Source organism: Opisthocomus hoazin, chromosome 30 (assembly GCF_030867145.1).
Source record: "Opisthocomus hoazin isolate bOpiHoa1 chromosome 30, bOpiHoa1.hap1, whole genome shotgun sequence".
Classification (NCBI taxonomy): domain Eukaryota; kingdom Metazoa; phylum Chordata; class Aves; order Opisthocomiformes; family Opisthocomidae; genus Opisthocomus; species Opisthocomus hoazin.
In genome coordinates, this window is record NC_134443.1 from 1,022,556 (window position 1) to 1,039,199 (window position 16,644).

Sequence of the window (16,644 nt, forward strand, 5' to 3'; positions counted from 1 at the left end):
GGGGCGGCACCGGGACCGGAGCCCAGCCGGTAGCCCCGGACAGCGGGACCTCCGGTACCCATCGGCACCGGGACCGCGCCTCCATCCGCCACCCCCCCGGCACCGGGACAGCCATTCCCCGGTCCCCTCCCGGCGTCCCCGCCCCCCTCCCGGCGTTCCCGGTCCCCTCCCGGTATCCCCGCCCCCCCCCGGTGTCCCCGGTCCCTCCCGATGTCCCCGGTGCCCCCCCGGCATCTCAGGTCCCTCCCAGTGTCCCCGCCCACCTCCCGGTGTTCCTGTCCCCCTCCCGGAGTCCCCGGTCCCTCCTGGTATTCCCGGTCCCCTCCCGGCATCTCAGGTCCCTCCCGGTGTCCCCGGTACCCTCCCGGCATCCCAGGTCCATCCCGGTGTTCCCGGTCCCCTCCTGGTATCCCAGGTCCCTCCCGGTGTTCCCCGTCCCCTCCCGGTATCCCCGGTCCCTCCCGGCGTCCCCGCCCCCCTCTCGGTGTGCCCGGTCCCTCCCGGTGTCCCCGCCGCGAGCCGGCACCGCGCCCACCGCCCGGCCCCGGGACCGGCGCTGTCCCTGCACATCGCATCCACCCGGGACGGGCAGCACCGGGTGCTCCCCGCGCCCACCCGTGCACCGGGACCCAGCGGAGGGCGGTACCGGCACCGGCCGGGCGCAGCGGGAGGCGGGGGGGGAATACACAGACGGGTGCCGGTCGGTGCCCGCGGGGAAGCCCCTGCCCGTGCCCCGTGCCCACGTGGCTCCCGGGGAGAGCCCCCCCGCCCCGCTCCCCTCCGCCCCGGGGCGGCTGCGCGCAACCCCCACCAGGGGGCGCTGGCGCCAGGGAGCCACTTCCGGCGCTGGGGGCGAAGCTTCCGGCGGGTGCCGCGGGTAATGCTGGGAGTTGTAGTTCCGCTGCAAGTCGTGTCCCCCCCCCCGGTCCGGCGGAGGCAGCGCGGAGGCGGCAGCTCGCAGCCCCCTTTTATTGATCGTTCGGCAGCGGAGGCGGGGGGGAGGAAACAAGAGGGCGGCGGGAGGCCTTCCCCGCGGCTCCAGCGCTGCGGCGGTCCCGGCCCGAGGCTCAGGCCTCCGGTTGGGCGCCCGCGGGCGGCGGCGGGGCCGGCCTGGGGGGGGGGGGGTGATAACGGGACCGGGGTCACAACGCGACCCCGAGATGGGGGTCCCCGCAACCCCCCCCCCCGACAACCCCCCCTCCCGACCCCCCACAACCCCCCCTCCCCGACCCCCTGCAGACTCCCCAGCCCTGCATAGCCCCCCTCAACCCACCCCCCCCCCCTCACCTGGCCGGGACCACCGTGACGTAGGGGTGCCGGGGGGGGGTCTCACTGCAGGGCAGCGAAGGGCCCGGGGGGTCCGAAGGCAGCGGGCGCTGCGGTGGGGGGGGCTTGGCAGGACCGGGGGGCTGCGGGGGAACGGGGGGGGGGGGGGGGGGTTCAGTGCTGGGCTCCCCGGGGGGGCAGGCCCGGTGCCCCCCACACCGGTGCCGCCGCCGTTACCTGGGTACCGGGTGCCGCAGGGTCTGCGGGCAGCGGGCGGGTGGGGGGGGGCGGCCTGTCCGAGGGGGGGGCCTGGGCACAGAGAGCAGGGAGCGTGAGACAGCGCGGGGACGAGCCCCCCACCCCAACCCAGAGTGGGGGTCTGGGGGGCCGCGGCTCGCCCCCGGCCGGTGCCGGGGAGTGGGCACGGCCGCTGCGCCGCGGCCCGCAGGTCCCTGGTGAGAGGCGGTGCGCAGCCAGGCATGCAGCGGTGACCGGGACCCCCAGCCCAGCCCGGACCCCCACCCCGGGTGTTACCTTGGGTGCAGGGTCCGGGGGGAGCGGCCGGGACGGTGGGTCGGGCCGTGCCGAGCCGAGGGCAGCCGGCTGCGGAGAGAGGGAGGGGGGGGCAAGCCATGCAGCATGCGGAGACCCCCCTCCCGCCGCCAAGCAGAGACCCCCCCCTGCAGTGGGCAGCCTGGGATGGCCGCCACGGCCCCCGGCCCATGGCCACGGAGCGATGCCCCGGTGCCCCCCCCAGCACCCCGCTCTCACCTTGGTGCTGGGCATGGCCCCCAGCTCCGTGGCCTGACCCCGCTGCGGGGGCCGGGGGCGCGCGGGGGGGCCTGGCCGGGGCTCCAGCTGCGAGATCCTGCAGGGGAGAAGCAGGATCAGGCCCCCCCCGCACCGCGAGACCCCCGCGCAGCGACCCAGCGACGCCGCCACCAGCAGAAGCCCAAGAGAAACGAACCCCTCGGCTGCGAGACCCCCGCGCCCCGGGGCTGCCCCCGCGCCCCCCCCGGGGCACTGCCAGGGGAAGAGCGCAGCACCGGCGCGGCGAAGCAGGACGGCTCAGCCCCACGCCCGGGCTCCGGCGGTGACGTTACCCGCTCCGGCCGGCCGCCGCTTCCGGACCCAGGAATCGGACCCGGGTCTCAGCGCTGTGGGGAGAAGAGTTGGGGGGGGAAGGGGGGGCTCAGCGCTGGGGTGGGGAGCGAAGCGCGGTGCCGGGGGGTGACGATGCGTGACGGGGTCCCGCTACCCGCGCCGGGCGACGCAGGCACACGCAGCGGCACCGGCTCGGCCGCCCACGGGGGGATAACGCCCCGGCGCGTGCCCCGCTTTACCGCGACCCCCCCCCCCCCGCCACGCCGCGTGCCACCCGTCCGTTACCTGTACTGGCACGAGGTCCCCTTGCCGAGCTGGCAGAGGTGCTTGTGCAGCCCGGCGCGGCGCGCGCCGCAGAGCCCCAGCGCCAGCGCCAGCAGCGCGCTCAGCACCAGCGCGGTGAGCAGCCCGCTCCCCCCTGCGAAGAGCGGCACACGTCAGCCCCCCCCCCCTCGCCACTCCGCGTCGCGCCCCGGCGGCACAAAGCCCCATTCTCGGCGCGGCGGCGGCGATGGCGGCGATGGCCTCACCTCGCTCCGTGGCGGCGGGGCCGCTGTCCTGGCTGCCCCCCGCGCCGGGGGTCTCGCAGGTCGGGGGGGCCCAGCCCGGCTCGCAGTGGCAGTGCCCGCGGTTGTTGCAGACCTGAGCGGGCGACACCGAGCCCTCAGCCCCCCCCCGTTGGGTGCCCACCCCCAGCGCCCACCCCCCGGCCCCGCGCTCACCCCGCGCCCATGGCACTTGCTCCGGCACTGCTGGTCGCCCAGCGCGGAGACGTTCTGGCACCGGCGCTGGAGGCAAACCTGCCGGGAGACGCGGCCTCAGCACCGGGCGAGACCCCCGGGCCCCCTCCCCGCCGCCCAGGCGCTCACCTTCCCCGCGCCGCAGCCGGTGCCGGGCAGCACCATGGCGGCATCGCTGACGTCCTCGTCCCCGGGCGGGAGGGTCCCCGGGCAGGAGCCTTCGGCTCCGCCGCGCTGGCACTGCAGCATCCCGCAGCCGGCGTCCCTGCGGCGACGGAGGGGTCAGGGGCGCGGGGGGCACGGCGCGGGGGGCACGGTGGGGGGCACGGCGCGGGGGGCACGGTGGGGGGCACACGGCGCTCACCGCTGGGCGCAGGCGACGTAGGAGCCGTTGGGGAGCTGCCCGCAGTGCCCGCGTTCGTCCCCTCGCGCGTTCAGGGCGGCCATGCAGGAGCTGGAGACGGGGCCGGCGCCTGCGGCGGGGCACAGCGAGCCTCAGCACCCCCCACCCAAACCCCCCCCCGGCCCCCCGGCACGGCCGTGCCGTACCTGGCCCCAGCAGCTGCTGGCATTGCCCCTCGTAGCTGGCGCAGGCTCCGCCGTAGCAGGCCGCCCGCCCGCCGCCGCAGGGCTGCCCGTCCTGCAGGAAGGCGTCGGGCGGGCAGCGCGGCGAGACGCCGTCGCAGAACTCGGGCAGGTCGCACTCGCCCACGGGCTCCCGGCACGGGTGTCCGGCGCGGCGCAGCTGCGATTTCGGGGGGGGACACACACAGTCAGATGAGCTGAGACCCCCCCCTCACCCCAAGAAACCCGCGGCGGGAGCGGCCGTGCCGCCGGTGCCCGCGTACCCGGCAGTCGTGGCAGCAGGCGTCCCCCGCCGCGCACTCGGCCCCGGGGACGAGCTGGCAGCTGCTGCTGTTGCAGCAGGGATCGGCGCACTCCTGCCGGCACAGCCACCGCGGTGAGCGCCCGGCACCGGCGTCCCCCACGGCAAAGCCAGCACCCAGCCCCGCTGCGCCGAACGAGGCGGGTGGCGGGAGCGGGGACCCCCGCCCGCAGCCCCCGCTGCCGTACCACGCCGAGGCCGCAGTCGCAGCCCTCGCCGGGCTCCACGAAGCGGTTCCCACAGGTGGGGCCGCCGGCCAGGCGCCGCGGCTCGGGGACGTCGGCGAGGCAGCGGCTCCGGCCGCGCCGCAGGCTGCGCTCCAGGTCCTGCCGGCTGCAGTTGCTGAAGCTCAAACCGGGCGTCAGCCTGCGGAGCCGGAGAGCGGCCGCGGTGAGGGGGCTCGGCCCCAGCCCCCCCCCCCCGCGCCCCTGCCCGCTGTTCTCACCCCGTGGGTGCCGCCATGATGCAGCCGCGGTCGTGCCGGAGGTCGTCGCAGCGGCAGAAGCGCCCGGCGGCATCGTGGCGCATGCCCAGGTTGTGGCCCAGCTGATGGGCGACGGTGGAGGCGACGACGAGGACGCTGACGGAGTGGTCCTGTGGGGGGGCCGGGGGGGCTCAGGGTGGGCAGGCGGTGGGATTTGGGGGGGGGACACACACGACGCGGGGGGTACCCACCATGCTGACCCCGCCGGAGCGCGCCGGGGAACACATGGAGGCTTGAGCCGCCATCCCCACCGCGACGTCGCCGAAGCGGGCGCCCCTGGGGAGAGAGCGCAGGGGTTGGGGTGGGGAGGGGGGTTCCCCGCGCCCCCCCAGACCCCCCCCCCGTCCCCACTCACGTCAGGAGCTGGGCGTTGTCGTGGGGCAGCCGGGGCAGCAGCTCCTCCCGGCGCCAGCGCAGGAACCGCTCCAGCGCGGCCCGGCCGCTGCCGCCCACCGCGAACCGGTCGCCCTCGCTCCACACCTCCACCGCCACCAAGGCCACCCGCACGCCCAGCGGCTGGAAGAACTGGGGGGGGGGACACACGGGATGGGGGGGGTCAGAGACCCCCGGCACCACGGGCACAGCCGAGCGCCGCGCTGCGACCGGACGGCGCCGGGCGCCGACTCACCGCGTCCACCTGGTTGGCGATTTCCAGGGTGCGGGTGCGGACGCGCTGCAGGTCGCGGTAATTCTGGAACTGGGGGTGCGGGGAGGGGTGTCAGGGTGTGGGGCAGCCCCCCCCCCCCGTCCCCCACGCTGAAGACCCCCACCCAGCACTCACCGCGGCGTGGTCCACCACCATCACCAGCTCCACGAAGCGCTGCGCCGCCGGCTGCTCCGCCGCCGCCCGCTTGCCCTGGGGAGCAGAGGGGCTCAGGGCGCCGGCGAGGGGACCCCCTCCGGTGGGGAGACCCCCTGGGGTCACCTACCCTCTGCGGCCCGGGGGGCTCCGTCCCCTCCGCCTCGGCCCGGGGCGGCTCCGGGGGGTCCAGCCCGCAGGCGCGCGGCGCCAGCCGGACGCGCCGCAGCCGGTACGCGACGTGCCGTCCCGGGGGGCTGCCGGCGGCCGGCTCCAGCCCGTAGCTCCGGGTCCCCGACAGCCGGAGGTGGCCGCTGGGGACGGGGAGACGAGGCGTCAGCGGCGCGGTGGGTGCCGCGTTCGGGGATGGCCGCGTCCGGGGGGCTCACCTGAGTCCGGCGCAGGCGCAGAGGCCGGCCCAGGAGCCGGGGAAGCCGCGTGCCGTCCCCCGGTAGCAGCAGTGCTCCTGCGGCAAAGACGGGGAGTCAGGAGCCAGGCCCGTAGCGGGGTCCCCCCCGCGGCGCGGGGACACCGCGGGGACACCGCGGGGACACGCCGTGCCCGGGCCCTACCTTCTCACGGGCCTCCCGTGCCACCCGCGTGCCGTCGGGCAGGTAGTAGAGCAGCGTCCCGGCGCCCAGCACCAGGTCCCTGCCGGGGGGGGAGGGCACGGGTCACCCCCGCGGCGGGGACCCCCAGCTCAGCCCGCTCGGAGCTGACAAAAACGGGGAACCCGGTGCCCCCCACCCCGCTGCGGGCAGGCCGAGATGGAGATGGGGTCGCTGGGACCCCCACCCACCCCACGTGCAACGGGCGGAGGTGGAGTGGGGTCCCTTGTTCCCCATGTGCACCATGGAGGGGGACGGGGCCCCCCCCCCCAGACCCCCACCCCTTGTGCACCACAGGGGGAGATGGGGTCCCCCCCAGACCCCCACCCCTTGTGCACCACTAAGAGGGACAGGGTCACCCCCAGACCCCCCCCTTGTGCACCACGGGGAAAGATGGGGTCCCCCCCAGACCCGGACTCCACGTGCACCACAGGGGGAGACGGGGTCCCCCCCAGACCCCCCCCCTTGTGCACCACAGGGGGAGATGGGGTCCCCCCCAGACCTCCACCCTTTGTGCACCATGAAGAGGAATGGGGTCGCCCCCAGACCCCCACTCCATGTGCACCAAGGAGAGGGACAGGGCCCCCCCCAGACCCCTACTCCATGTACACCATGGAGGGGGATGGGGTCCCCCCCAGACCCCCACCCTTTGTGCACCACGAAGAGGCACAGTGTCCCCCCCAGACCCCCACCCCTCGTGCACCACGGATGGAGACGGTGTCCCCTCACACTCCCACTCCATGTGCACCATGGAGGGCAACGGAGCCCATGGGACCCCCACCCTGCACTGACACGGGACACCCGGGACCCCCCCACCCCCCCCAAACTCACCAGTTCTGCTCCAGCTCCAGCACCAGCCGCGTCCCCTCCAGCTCCAGCAGCACCCGCAGCCGGGCAGGGAACCCCCCCTGCCGCAGGCAGCCGTTACGGGAGGACCCCCCACCCCGAGGGTCCCCACGCGCCCCCCGACACGCCGTGACCCCCCCGCGGGCCATGGGTGGGGGCCGGGGACCCCGCCTGGCCCTGGCGCGTGCCGGAGGGAGGGGACGGAAGGGACCCCCTGGCCGCCCCGGCCCCCACCCTCACGCCCCGCAGGAAGCGTCCCTCCCTCCCGGGCTCATTGTGCCGGGCACTGGGGGGGTCGGACGGAGCTGCCCCCCCACCCCCAGCCCCCCAACACCCCCCACCCCGCGCTTCCTGCCCCGGTGCAGCGCGGCGGAAACGCCGGAGAGACTCCCAACGGCTGCGGGGCGGGCTGGGCCCTTCCGCCCCGGCCGGGAGGGGTGCCGGGCGCGGGGTGGGTGCCCCCACCCAGCAAGGTCCCCCAAGGAGAGGGAGGGGAAGGGGGATTTGCTGGGGGACCCCTCCCCACCACCCCCCGGGCGCCCAGAGGCTCGGACCCCCAGGGCCTGGGGAGCTGGATGCCGGGTTTCCGGCACCGGGAAAGGGGCAGGGGGAGGTGGGGGGCGCAGATGGCCCCCACCCCACCGCGAGCAGGCCCTGCGCGGGGCGGGGGGCTCACCTGGGTCGCCTCTGCCAGGCTGAGCGTCCGGCCGTCGCGCAGGACCCGTGGGGTGACGCGCCAGGAGCGCCCCGACTCCGCACGGCGCTGCCGCCCGCTGTCACCTGCGCCGGGCACGGAGCCGCTGGCACCGCACGGCCCCCCAGCACAGCCCCCCCCCGGCCCCCCAGCACAGCCCAGACCCCACAGCCCCCCAGCACGGCCCCCCAGCACAGCCCAGACCCCACAGCCCCCCAGCACAGCCCAGACCCCCAGCACGGCCCCCCAGCACAGCCCAGACCCCATAGCCCCCCAGCACAGCCCCCCCACGGCCCCCCAGCACAGCCCAGACCCCACGGCCCCCCAGCACAGCCCAGACCCCCAGCCCGGCCCAGACCCCCAGCCCAGCCCCCCACGGCCCCCCAGCCCGGCCCAGCCCCCCAGCACGGCCCAGACCCCCATGGGCCCGACCCCCAGCACAGATCCCCGCAGGCCCCCCAGCACAGCCCAGAGCCCCACGGTCCCCCAACATAGCCCAGCCCCCCATCACAGCCCCCCATCACACCCTGGCCCCCCCATCACACCCCAGACCCCCACAACCCCCCATCACAGCCCAGAAACCCATGGCCCCCCATCAGCTCCTGGCCCCCCATCACAGCCCGGCCCCCCCATCACCCCCTGCCCCCCCCAGTCCGGCCCCCCATGACCCCCCAGCACAGCCCAGAGTCCCAGCATCGACCCCCACAGGCCCCCAACGCAGCCCAGACCCCCACAGCCCCCCATCACACCCTGACCCCCAAACACAGCCCAGACCCCCATCACAGCCCGGACCCCCATGGCCCCCCATCAGCTCCTGGCCCCCCCACGGCCCCCCACCACCCCCTGCCCCCCCCCGGGCAGCCCCCCCAAGCCAGGGCAGGGCTCGGGGCGGGGAGCAGGAGCGGGTTCTCCCCCCCCACCCCAGCAGCTCCCGGGGTGCCCCCGAGCACCCCCACCCCGGGCACGCCCCGGCCGCTCCCAGCCCGGAGGTGACCCCCGGGGGGGGCTCCCCGGGGTCCCCCGCCAGGCCTTGCGTCAGCCCCGGCCCCGCCGCCCAGTACAACCAGCTCGGGGACTGGGGCAGGGCTGGGAGGGCCGGCCCGGCTGACTCAGAGCCCCCCGCCCCTTCCTCCCGGCTCCCCAGGGGACCCCCACCCTCGGCGGGATGCCGGCGGGGCGGGGGTCCCAGCGGCCCCGGGAGCTCCGGTCCCCCCAAACCGGGAAGGGGGCGGGGGGGGGGGGGCGCGGAGCATCCCGCGGAGCTGCGACCCCCGAGCCCGTCCCGGTCCCGACCCCCGGGTGCTGCCCGAGGGGGGGTCGCGTGTGTGTCCGCCCCGCTCACCTGTCCCGGGGGTCCCGGGGGTCCCGGGGGTCCCGGGGGTCCCGGGGGTGCCGGGGGTCCCGGGGGTGCCGGGGGTCCCGGTACCGGCGGCGAGGAGCAGCCCCGCGGCCAGCAGCAGCGCCCGCCCCGCCATCGCCGTCCCGCAGCCCCCGCGGGCCCCGGGCAGGCGGCTCCCGAGCACAGCGGCCCCGCTCCCGGTCCCGGTCCCGGTCCCGGCCCCGGCCGGCCCCGCCGCCGCGCATGGCACCGCCGCCACCGCCGGCACCGGCCCGGCCCGGGGGGCGGGACTTCCGGTCCCGCCCACCGCCAGGCCCCGCCCACCGCCGGGAGCGGGGCTCCGCCTCGGGGGCGGCTCCGGGGCTGCGGGCGGCGGCGGGGGGACCTCAGGTGGCTGCACCGCGAGACCCCGAGACCCCGAGACCCCCGGGCGGGGGAGACCCCCGCCTCCACCACCCTGTGCTCTGGAGACCCCCGCCTCCCATCACCCCACACTCCAGAGACCCCCATCTCCATCACCCATTACAGCGGAGACCCCCACCTCTGTCACCCCGTGCAGGGGAGACCCCCACCCTCATCACCCTGTGCTTCAGAGACCCCCACCCTCCTCACCCTGTGCTTCAGAGACCCCCACCTCCATCACCCCGTACAGTGGAGACCCCCACCTTCATCACCCTTTGCAGAGGGGACCCCCACCTTTGTCACCCCACACTCAGGAGGCCCCTGCCTTCATTACCCCATACAGCGAAGACCCCCACCTCCGTCACCCCGTTCAGGGGAGACCCTGACCCTCATCACCCTGTGATTTAGAGCTCCCCATCATCTGCATCCCGCGCCCCTGAGACCCCTGCCTCCATCATCCTGTGCAGGGGGGACCCTCGCCTCCATCACCCTGTGCTTCAGAGACCCCCACCCTCATCACGCTGTGCAGGGGAGACCCCCACCCTCATCACCCCACACTCCAGAGACCCCTGCCTTCATTACCCCATACAGTGGAGACCCCCACCTTCATCACCCCGTGCTCCAGAGACCCCCACCCTCATCACCCTGTGCAGGGGAGACCCCCACCTCCATCACCCCATGCTCCAGAGACCCCCACCCTCATCACTCCATGCAGTGGAGACCCCCACCTTCATCACGCCGTGCTTCAGAGACCCCCACCCTCATCAACCCATACAGGGGAGACCCCCACCCTCACCACCCTTTGCAGGGGGCCCCCCCGCCTCCATCACCCATTACAGTGGAGACCCCCACCCCTACCTCCCCGCACACCAAAGCCCCCCACCCCCGCGGACGCCCCCCACAGACCCCACCTCACACCATGCAGTCGGGGGGGGGTCGCCACCCCCTTTTATTTCGGGGCGCCCTCAGGCCGTGTACCCCTCGTCCTCGTCGCTGCTCTCCGAGAAGAGGCCGTAGTCCTGGGGGTTGCAGACCAGGCACGTGCCCCCCGCCTCGCGCCAGCACGGCCCGCAGTACCGGATGCCGCAGGTGGCCACCGCGCAGACGCTGTCCCGGGGGGGTCTCGGGGGTCCCGCACACGGCGCAGTTCCGATGCCTGAAGCGACGCAGGCGCGGCCAACGTTGGCAGCACCATTCCACCAGCGACGCCACCTGCGGCGGGGACGCGGGCTGAGCGGCCGCCCCACGGCGGAACCGACCCGGGCTTTGGGGGACACCGAGACCCCCCGGCACCCCGGCGCGCCCCCAGCCCCACGGCCCCGTCCCCACTCACCAGTCCCGGGTACTGCCCCGCGCGCTGGGCGATCCGCTTCCGCTGCCGGTGCACGAAGCTCCGCCGCCGCTGCAGCAGCTTGTTGTAGAGGTAGAGCACGCGGCTCTTCTCCCGCTGCGAAGACCGTGAGGGGTGGGCCCGGGGTGGGTGGGGGGTCAGCAGCCCACCCCGGTAACCACCCGCCGGGCCGTGCCGGGCCCCGGCTGCCGCTGACCTTGGGGAAGTAGAAGGCGGCGATGGCGCGGCGCAGTCGGTACGCGTAGACCTGGACCAGGCAGAGCAGGGCCAGCACGGCCAGGGGCACGGAGCTGCTCACGTACTGCTGCCGCGTCATGGCGCGGGGCTGCGGCAGGCAGGCTGGGGGGGCGACGGTGGTGAGACCCCCCCGCGGGGAAAGCCCCCCGGGGGAAGCCCAAGGTGGTGGTGGTGAGACCCCCAAGGCAAAGCCTCCCCCCCCAAGGCAAAGCCCCCCATGGAAAGCCCATGGTGGTGGCAATGAGACCCCCAAGGCAAAGCCCCCCCCCCAAGGCAAAGCCCCCCCCCCAAGGCAAAGCCCCCCAGGGAAAGCCCACAGTAGTGGCAGTGAGACCCCCAAGGCAAAGACCCCATGGAAGGACCACGGTGGTGGTGTGAGACCTCCAAGGCAAAGCCCCCCCCCCCCAAGGCAAAGCCCCCCATGGAAAGCTGACGGTGGTGGTGTGAGACCCCCAAGGCAAAGCCCCCCCCCAAGGCAAAGCCCCCCGGGGAAAGCCCATGGTGGTGGCAATGAGACCCCCAATGCAAAGCCCCCCATGGAAAGCCCAAGGTGGTGGTGTGAGACCCCCCAAGGCAAAGCCCGCCCCCAAGGCAAAGCCCCCCAGGGAAAGCCCATGGTGGCGGCACTGAGACCCCCAAGGCAAAGCCCCCCAGGGAAAGCCCACGGTGGTGGTGGTAAGACCCCCAAGGGAAAGCCCCCCCCCCCCCCCCCAAGGCAAAGACCCCTGGGGAAAGCCCACGGTGGCAGCAATGAGACCCTCAAGGCAAAGCCCCCAGGAGAAGCCCATGGTGGTGGTGGTGAGACCCCCAAGGGAAAGCCCCCCATGGAAAGCCCACGGTGGTGGTGTGAGACCCCCAAGGCAAAGCCCCCCCCCCAAGGCAAAGCCCCCCAGGGAAAGCCCATGGTGGTGGCAATGAGACCCCCAAGGCAAAGCCCCCCGGGGAAAGCCCACGGTGGTGGTGGTAAGACCCCCAAGGCAAAGCCCCCCACCCCCGCCCAAGGCAAAGACCCCTGGGGAAAGCCCACGGTGGCAGCAATGAGACCCTCAAGGCAAAGCCCCCCAGAGAAGCCCATGGTGGTGGTGGTGAGACCCCCAAGGCAAAGCCCCCCCCCAAGGCAAAGCCCCCCGGGGAAAGCCCATGGTGGTGGCAATGAGACCCCCAAGGCAAAGCCCCCCCCCAAGGCAAAGCCCCCCAGGTAAAGCCCACAGTAGTGGCAGTGAGACCACCAATGCAAAGCCCCCCGGGAAAGCCCACAGTAGTGGCAATGAGACCCCCAAGACAAAGCCCCCCATGGAAAGCCCACGGTGGTGGTGGTAAGACCCCCAAGGCAAAGCCCCCCACCCCCCCTCCCAAGGCAAAGACCCTGGGGAAAGCCCACGGTGGCAGCAATGAGGCATGACCCCCAAGGCAAAGCCCCCCATGGAAAGCCCAAGGTGGTGGTGTGAGACCCCCAAGGCAAAGCCCCCCCAAGGCAAAGCCCCCAGGAAAAGCCCATGGTGGTGGCAATGAGACCCCCAAGGCAAAGCCCCCTGGGGAAAGCCCACGGTGGTGGTGGTAAGACCCCCAAGGCAAAGCCCCCCACCCCCCCCCAAGGCAAAGACCCCTGGGGAAAGCCCACGGTGGCAGCAATGAGACCCTCAAGGCAAAGCCCCCCAGGAGAAGCCCATGGTGGTGGTGGGTGAGACCCCCAAGGGAAAGCCCCCCATGGAAAGCCCACGGTGGTGGTGTGAGACCCCCAAGGCAAAGCCCCCCCCCCAAGGCAAAGCCCCCCAGGGAAAGCCCATGGTGGTGGCAATGAGACCCCCAAGGCAAAGCCCCCTAGGGAAAGCCCACGGTGGTGGTGGTAAGACCCCCAAGGCAAAGCCCCCCACCCCCCCCCCAAGGCAAAGACCCCTGGGGAAAGCCCACGGTGGCAGCAATGAGACCCTCAAGGCAAAGCCCCCCAGGAGAAGCCCATGGTGGTGGTGGTGAGACCCCCAAGGGAAAGCCCCCCATGGAAAGCCCACGGTGTGGTGTGAGACCCCCAAGGCAAAGCCCCCCCCCCAAGGCAAAGCCCCCCATGGAAAGCCCACAGTGGTGGTGTGAGACCCCCAAGGCAAAGCCCCCCCCCAAGGCAAAGCCCCCGGGAAAGCCCATGGTGGTGGCAATGAGACCCCCAAGGCAAAGCCCCCTGGGGAAAGCCCACGGTGGTGGTGGTAAGACCCCCAGAAGCAAAGCCCCCCACCCCCCCCCAAGGCAAAGACCCCTGGGGAAAGCCCACGGTGGCAGCAATGAGACCCTCAAGGCAAAGCCCCCAGGAGAAGCCCATGGTGGTGGTGGTGAGACCCCCAAGGGAAAGCCCCCCATGGAAAGCCCACGGTGGTGGTGTGAGACCCCCAAGGCAAGCCCCCCCCCCAAGGCAAAGCCCCCCATGGAAAGCCCACAGTGGTGGTGTGAGACCCCCAAGGCAAAGCCCCCCCCCAAGGCAAAGCCCCCGGGGAAAGCCCATGGTGGTGGCAATGAGACCCCCAAGGCAAAGCCCCCCATGGAAAGCCCCCCCCCCCCCATTCTCGCCTCCAAGGACGGCCAGCCCGCGGAGCTGGGGGGGTGGGGGGGGTCTCCCCCCGCGGGGTCTCACCCACGTTGGAGGTCTCCATCTGGGTGTTGGAGGAGGTGTTGAGGGCCCCGATGGTGCTGCGCAGGAGCTGAGCCACCAGCGACTTGCCCTTCACCTCCACGGCCAGATGATGGCTGCCTGCGGGACGGGGAGGTGTGTGGGGGGGGGTGAGGCTGGGGAGGGGGGCGGGGGGCGCGGGGGGGGGGCCGTGGGGCTGGGGGCTCACTGTGAAGGAGTACTGCACGAAGGAGTGCTGCTGGATGATGCTGAGCATGGTGAAGAGCGAGTGGTCCAGGCCGAAGGCGAGGAGGAGGAGGAGCAGGGGCGGGATGCACTCCAGCAGCTCCAGCACCTGCGGAGAGCGGGGTCTGGCACAGCCTGGCCCCCCCCCCCCCCCCGAGCCCCGGGACCCCCTGACCCCCCCGGCAGCCCCTCACCACGCTCGGCAGCTCCAGCGGCTGCACGGCCAGCCGGCACGGGAAGACGATGGCCGAGACCTCCGCCTGGAGCAGGGGCAGCAGCGTCCGCTTGTGCTGCGGGAGGGAGAGCGGGAGGCTCGGTGAAGCCCCCCGAGACCCCCAGCCTGGGGGTGGGGGTGGGGAAATGGCTTCTCCTCCCCCCCCCCACCTGCTTTCTGCGGCGGGCGTCGATTTGGCGAAAGTAGGTGGTGATGTAGAGGTTGTCGAAGGTGATGTCCTGGCAGTAGCGCTTGGTGTACAAGAACGCCCTGGCGAGAGGAGGGGGTCCGGGCGGGGGGGCCAGGGCCCGGCTGAAGCCCCCCCCCAGGCTCCCCCTTCCCCTTCGTGCCCCCCCAGACCTGCCGCCAAAGGAAGCCCCCACCCCTCCTCGCCCTGCGGCTGGCACGGGGGTGCTCCCCCCACCCCCACCCCGTCCCATCCCCGGGGGTCTCACGAGATGAAGACGAGGATGAAGGTGCCGGAGAGCAGCATGCTGAAGAAGGAGGCGGCCCGGCTCAGGTGGGCGCCATGATGCCGCATCTGTGCCGTCACCTCCTCCATCACCTGCTCCGCCGACACGTTGACGCCCTGCAGCATCTCGCGGTGCTCCTCCTGCGACGGGGTTACGGGGGGACACGCACCGTGGGGTCCGGCGGGTTCCGGCCCCCACCCCGGCTCCGCGGCGGAGGGGCCAGGCACCCACCTGGTAGGCGACGTCGGCGCTGAACTGCTGGCTGAGTTTGTCGACGGAGCTGTTGACCTGGTCGTACGTCTTCCCGAAGTTGCTGTCCACGGGATCCTCTCGGAGCACCAGGTGCGAATCACTGCGGCGACGCAGCGGGCACGGTGCCGCCATCGCCCCGGCACGGGCCGGCCCACGCGGCGGGGAGCCGGCCCACCGCGCGGGACGACGGAGCGGGGGTCCCGCGCATCACCCACCCTGGATGAGCTGGCAGAGGGCCCTTGAACTTCATGGGCAGGCAGAGGAGGTGTCTGATGATGGGCACGGCCACGCTCGCCGTGCAAGCCTCGTACCTTTCGTCGAACCAGTCCGGCAGCGCTTCATGCCCAGCTCCATCACGTCTGGGGGGGACAGGGGGACAGCTCAGACACTGGGGGGTCGGCACGGGGGGGTCCGCGGCAGCCCCGCGCCCCGGCCGGCAGCAGCCAGCCCCCCGCCCGCCCCGCTCACAGGTGCAGCGCAGTTTGGTTTTGTTCTCGTAGAGCTCCTGGGTGGTGGGGGCCTTCTGGGGGTCCGGGTACCGGCCCCGCTCCAGGTCGTACCCCGCGTTGCTGGCCACCTCGTCGTTCAGCGCCAAGAAGGAACGCGAGACGTTCTGCACCTCCTCGTTCAGCGTCTGCCCGCCTCGCTGCCCGGGGACACACGGGCTCAGCCCGGCTGCCCCCCCCCCGGGACCTCCCGCCGCCCGCCGCGGCCCCCCGCTCACCGCCAGGTCCTCCACCACGCGGCGCAGGGGGGCCATCGAGACGCGCCACAGATGGCGGGTGTGGTTGACCTGCAGCTCGGCCGCGCAGCCCAGCGACCGCGTCACCTCCTCCAGGTTGTGCCACATGTGATCACTGGTCCTGGCGCGGTCGGGGGGTGGGGGGGGGCGGCTCAGACCCTGCCGGCCCCCAAGACCCCCCGCCTGCGGCGGGGACAGGGGCGCGGGGGACCCTACCGTTGTAGATGGCGGCGAGGACGAAGGAGAGGACGTAGATCCGACCCTCCTTGCCCAGGAATTTGGGGACCACGAGCAGGCTGGCGCAGCGAAAGTGGGGGGACGTGGCCCAGCCCAAGGCAGTCACCCCTGTGGGGAGCGCAGAGCCGTCCCTGCTGTCCCACAGAGACCCCCCCCGATGGCCCCCGGTGCCCTCCCAGCCCCATCCTCACCTGTCATCGTGCAGGAGACCTGCACCTTGCGCATGTCCGTGATGTTCATGGGGACGATGAGGAGCTGGCAGAGCCCTGAAACACCCGCGAATTCGCCCCGAGCCCCCGGTGCCGCCAGCCCCCCCGCCGTGCCGGGCACCGGGGCTCGCTTACCGAGGCCGAGGAGGATCCCGACGCCGGCGCCCAGGAAGAACTTTCTGACGCGGTACTGGTCCGGCTTGCTCCAGAGGAACTGGCTGCACGGGCCGGGCAGCAGCCAGGTCCCCGCTCGCTTCAGGGCTGGACGGGGAGGGAGGCGTCAGCCCCGTCCTCTGCCACTGCCCGCGGGCAGCCCCGGCCGGGAGCGCTGGGAAGGGAGCTCACTCGTGTTGGGGGGCTTCTGCCGCTGGCACTCGGCTGTCCCAGCTGAGCCCTCTCCTGTAGGGGCTGCCGTCGGCTCCATGGCTCCGTGCCTTGTCCTGGGATGTCCAGGATGCTCCCTGGAAACGACAGTGAGGGAATGCTCTCCTGAAACCCACGGGGTGGGGTTCTGCTCTGGAACCACCAGTGAGGGAATGCTCTCCTGGAACCCGTGGGGTGGGGTTCTGCTCTGGAACCTACAGTGAGGGAATGCTCTCCTGGAACCCATGGGGTGGGGTTCTGCTCTGGAACCTACAGTGAGGGAATGCTCTCCTGAAACCCACGGGGTGGGGTTCTGCTCTGGAACCACCAGTGAGGGAATGCTCTCCTGGAACCCGTGGGGTGGGGTTCTGCTCTGGAACCACCAGTGAGGGAATGCTCGCCTGGAACTGATGGTGATGGGGTGGTGCCAATGGGATGCTGCCCTGGAACCAACAGGGGTGGGGTGGTGCTGGTGGAATGCTCGCCTGGAACCAACGGTGATGGGACGCTTCCCTGGAAACGAAGGCAATGGGATGTTTCCCTGGAACCGGCTCAT

At 73.4% G+C, this 16,644-nt stretch overlaps 2 protein-coding genes across 7 annotated transcripts; both read right to left on the reverse strand.

Annotated features, from left to right (window-relative positions):
* Positions 1 to 955: 955 nt before the first annotated feature.
* ADAM15 (ADAM metallopeptidase domain 15) lies at positions 956 to 8,971 on the reverse strand. Of its 6 annotated transcripts, none has more exons than XM_075445101.1 (25): positions 8,799 to 8,971; positions 7,410 to 7,515; positions 6,719 to 6,795; positions 5,852 to 5,930; positions 5,669 to 5,745; positions 5,410 to 5,593; positions 5,262 to 5,336; positions 5,109 to 5,177; positions 4,836 to 5,005; positions 4,672 to 4,756; positions 4,442 to 4,590; positions 4,185 to 4,362; positions 3,959 to 4,051; positions 3,660 to 3,855; positions 3,475 to 3,583; positions 3,240 to 3,375; positions 3,093 to 3,170; positions 2,901 to 3,012; positions 2,656 to 2,788; positions 2,370 to 2,423; positions 2,038 to 2,134; positions 1,801 to 1,869; positions 1,504 to 1,575; positions 1,288 to 1,409; positions 956 to 1,110 (listed from the first exon to the last, which is right to left on the reverse strand). In XM_075445101.1, the coding sequence occupies exons 1-25, from the start codon at positions 8,900 to 8,902 to the stop codon at positions 1,068 to 1,070; spliced, it is 2,667 nt and encodes an 888-aa protein (XP_075301216.1). In that variant the 5' UTR covers positions 8,903 to 8,971; the 3' UTR covers positions 956 to 1,067. The 6 variants fall into 6 exon arrangements, with proteins under 6 accessions (XP_075301216.1, XP_075301215.1, XP_075301217.1 ...); XM_075445100.1 differs by having other exon boundaries at positions 7,410 to 7,513; positions 8,770 to 8,971; XM_075445102.1 differs by lacking the exon at positions 2,370 to 2,423 and having other exon boundaries at positions 7,410 to 7,513; positions 8,770 to 8,970.
* A 1,162-nt stretch (positions 8,972 to 10,133) lies between these two features.
* Positions 10,134 to 16,644, reverse strand: DCST1 (DC-STAMP domain containing 1). The gene is given in 20 exon segments (XM_075445016.1): positions 10,134 to 10,286; positions 10,288 to 10,380; positions 10,502 to 10,615; positions 10,716 to 10,858; positions 13,377 to 13,493; positions 13,563 to 13,707; positions 13,793 to 13,888; positions 13,983 to 14,082; positions 14,268 to 14,425; positions 14,517 to 14,611; positions 14,614 to 14,637; positions 14,753 to 14,774; positions 14,776 to 14,867; positions 14,870 to 14,896; positions 15,006 to 15,183; positions 15,262 to 15,391; positions 15,486 to 15,624; positions 15,708 to 15,782; positions 15,861 to 15,986; positions 16,071 to 16,644. Coding segments are annotated over 20 exon segments (2,601 nt in total).

Bases quoted from the DNA above. Each gene is read 5' to 3' on its own strand.
- ADAM15 (XM_075445100.1), bottom strand. From the start codon at position 8,902: ATGGCGGGGCGGGCGCTGCTGCTGGCCGCGGGGCTGCTCCTCGCCGCC. The intron at 5,594-5,668 runs GTGAGCCCCCCG...CCCCGTCCCCAG, and splicing joins TGCGCCTGCGCCGGACTCAG to CGGCCACCTCCGGCTGTCGG. The intron at 1,576-1,800 runs GTAACACCCGGG...CTCTGTGCCCAG, and splicing joins CCCCGGACCCTGCACCCAAG to GCCCCCCCCTCGGACAGGCC.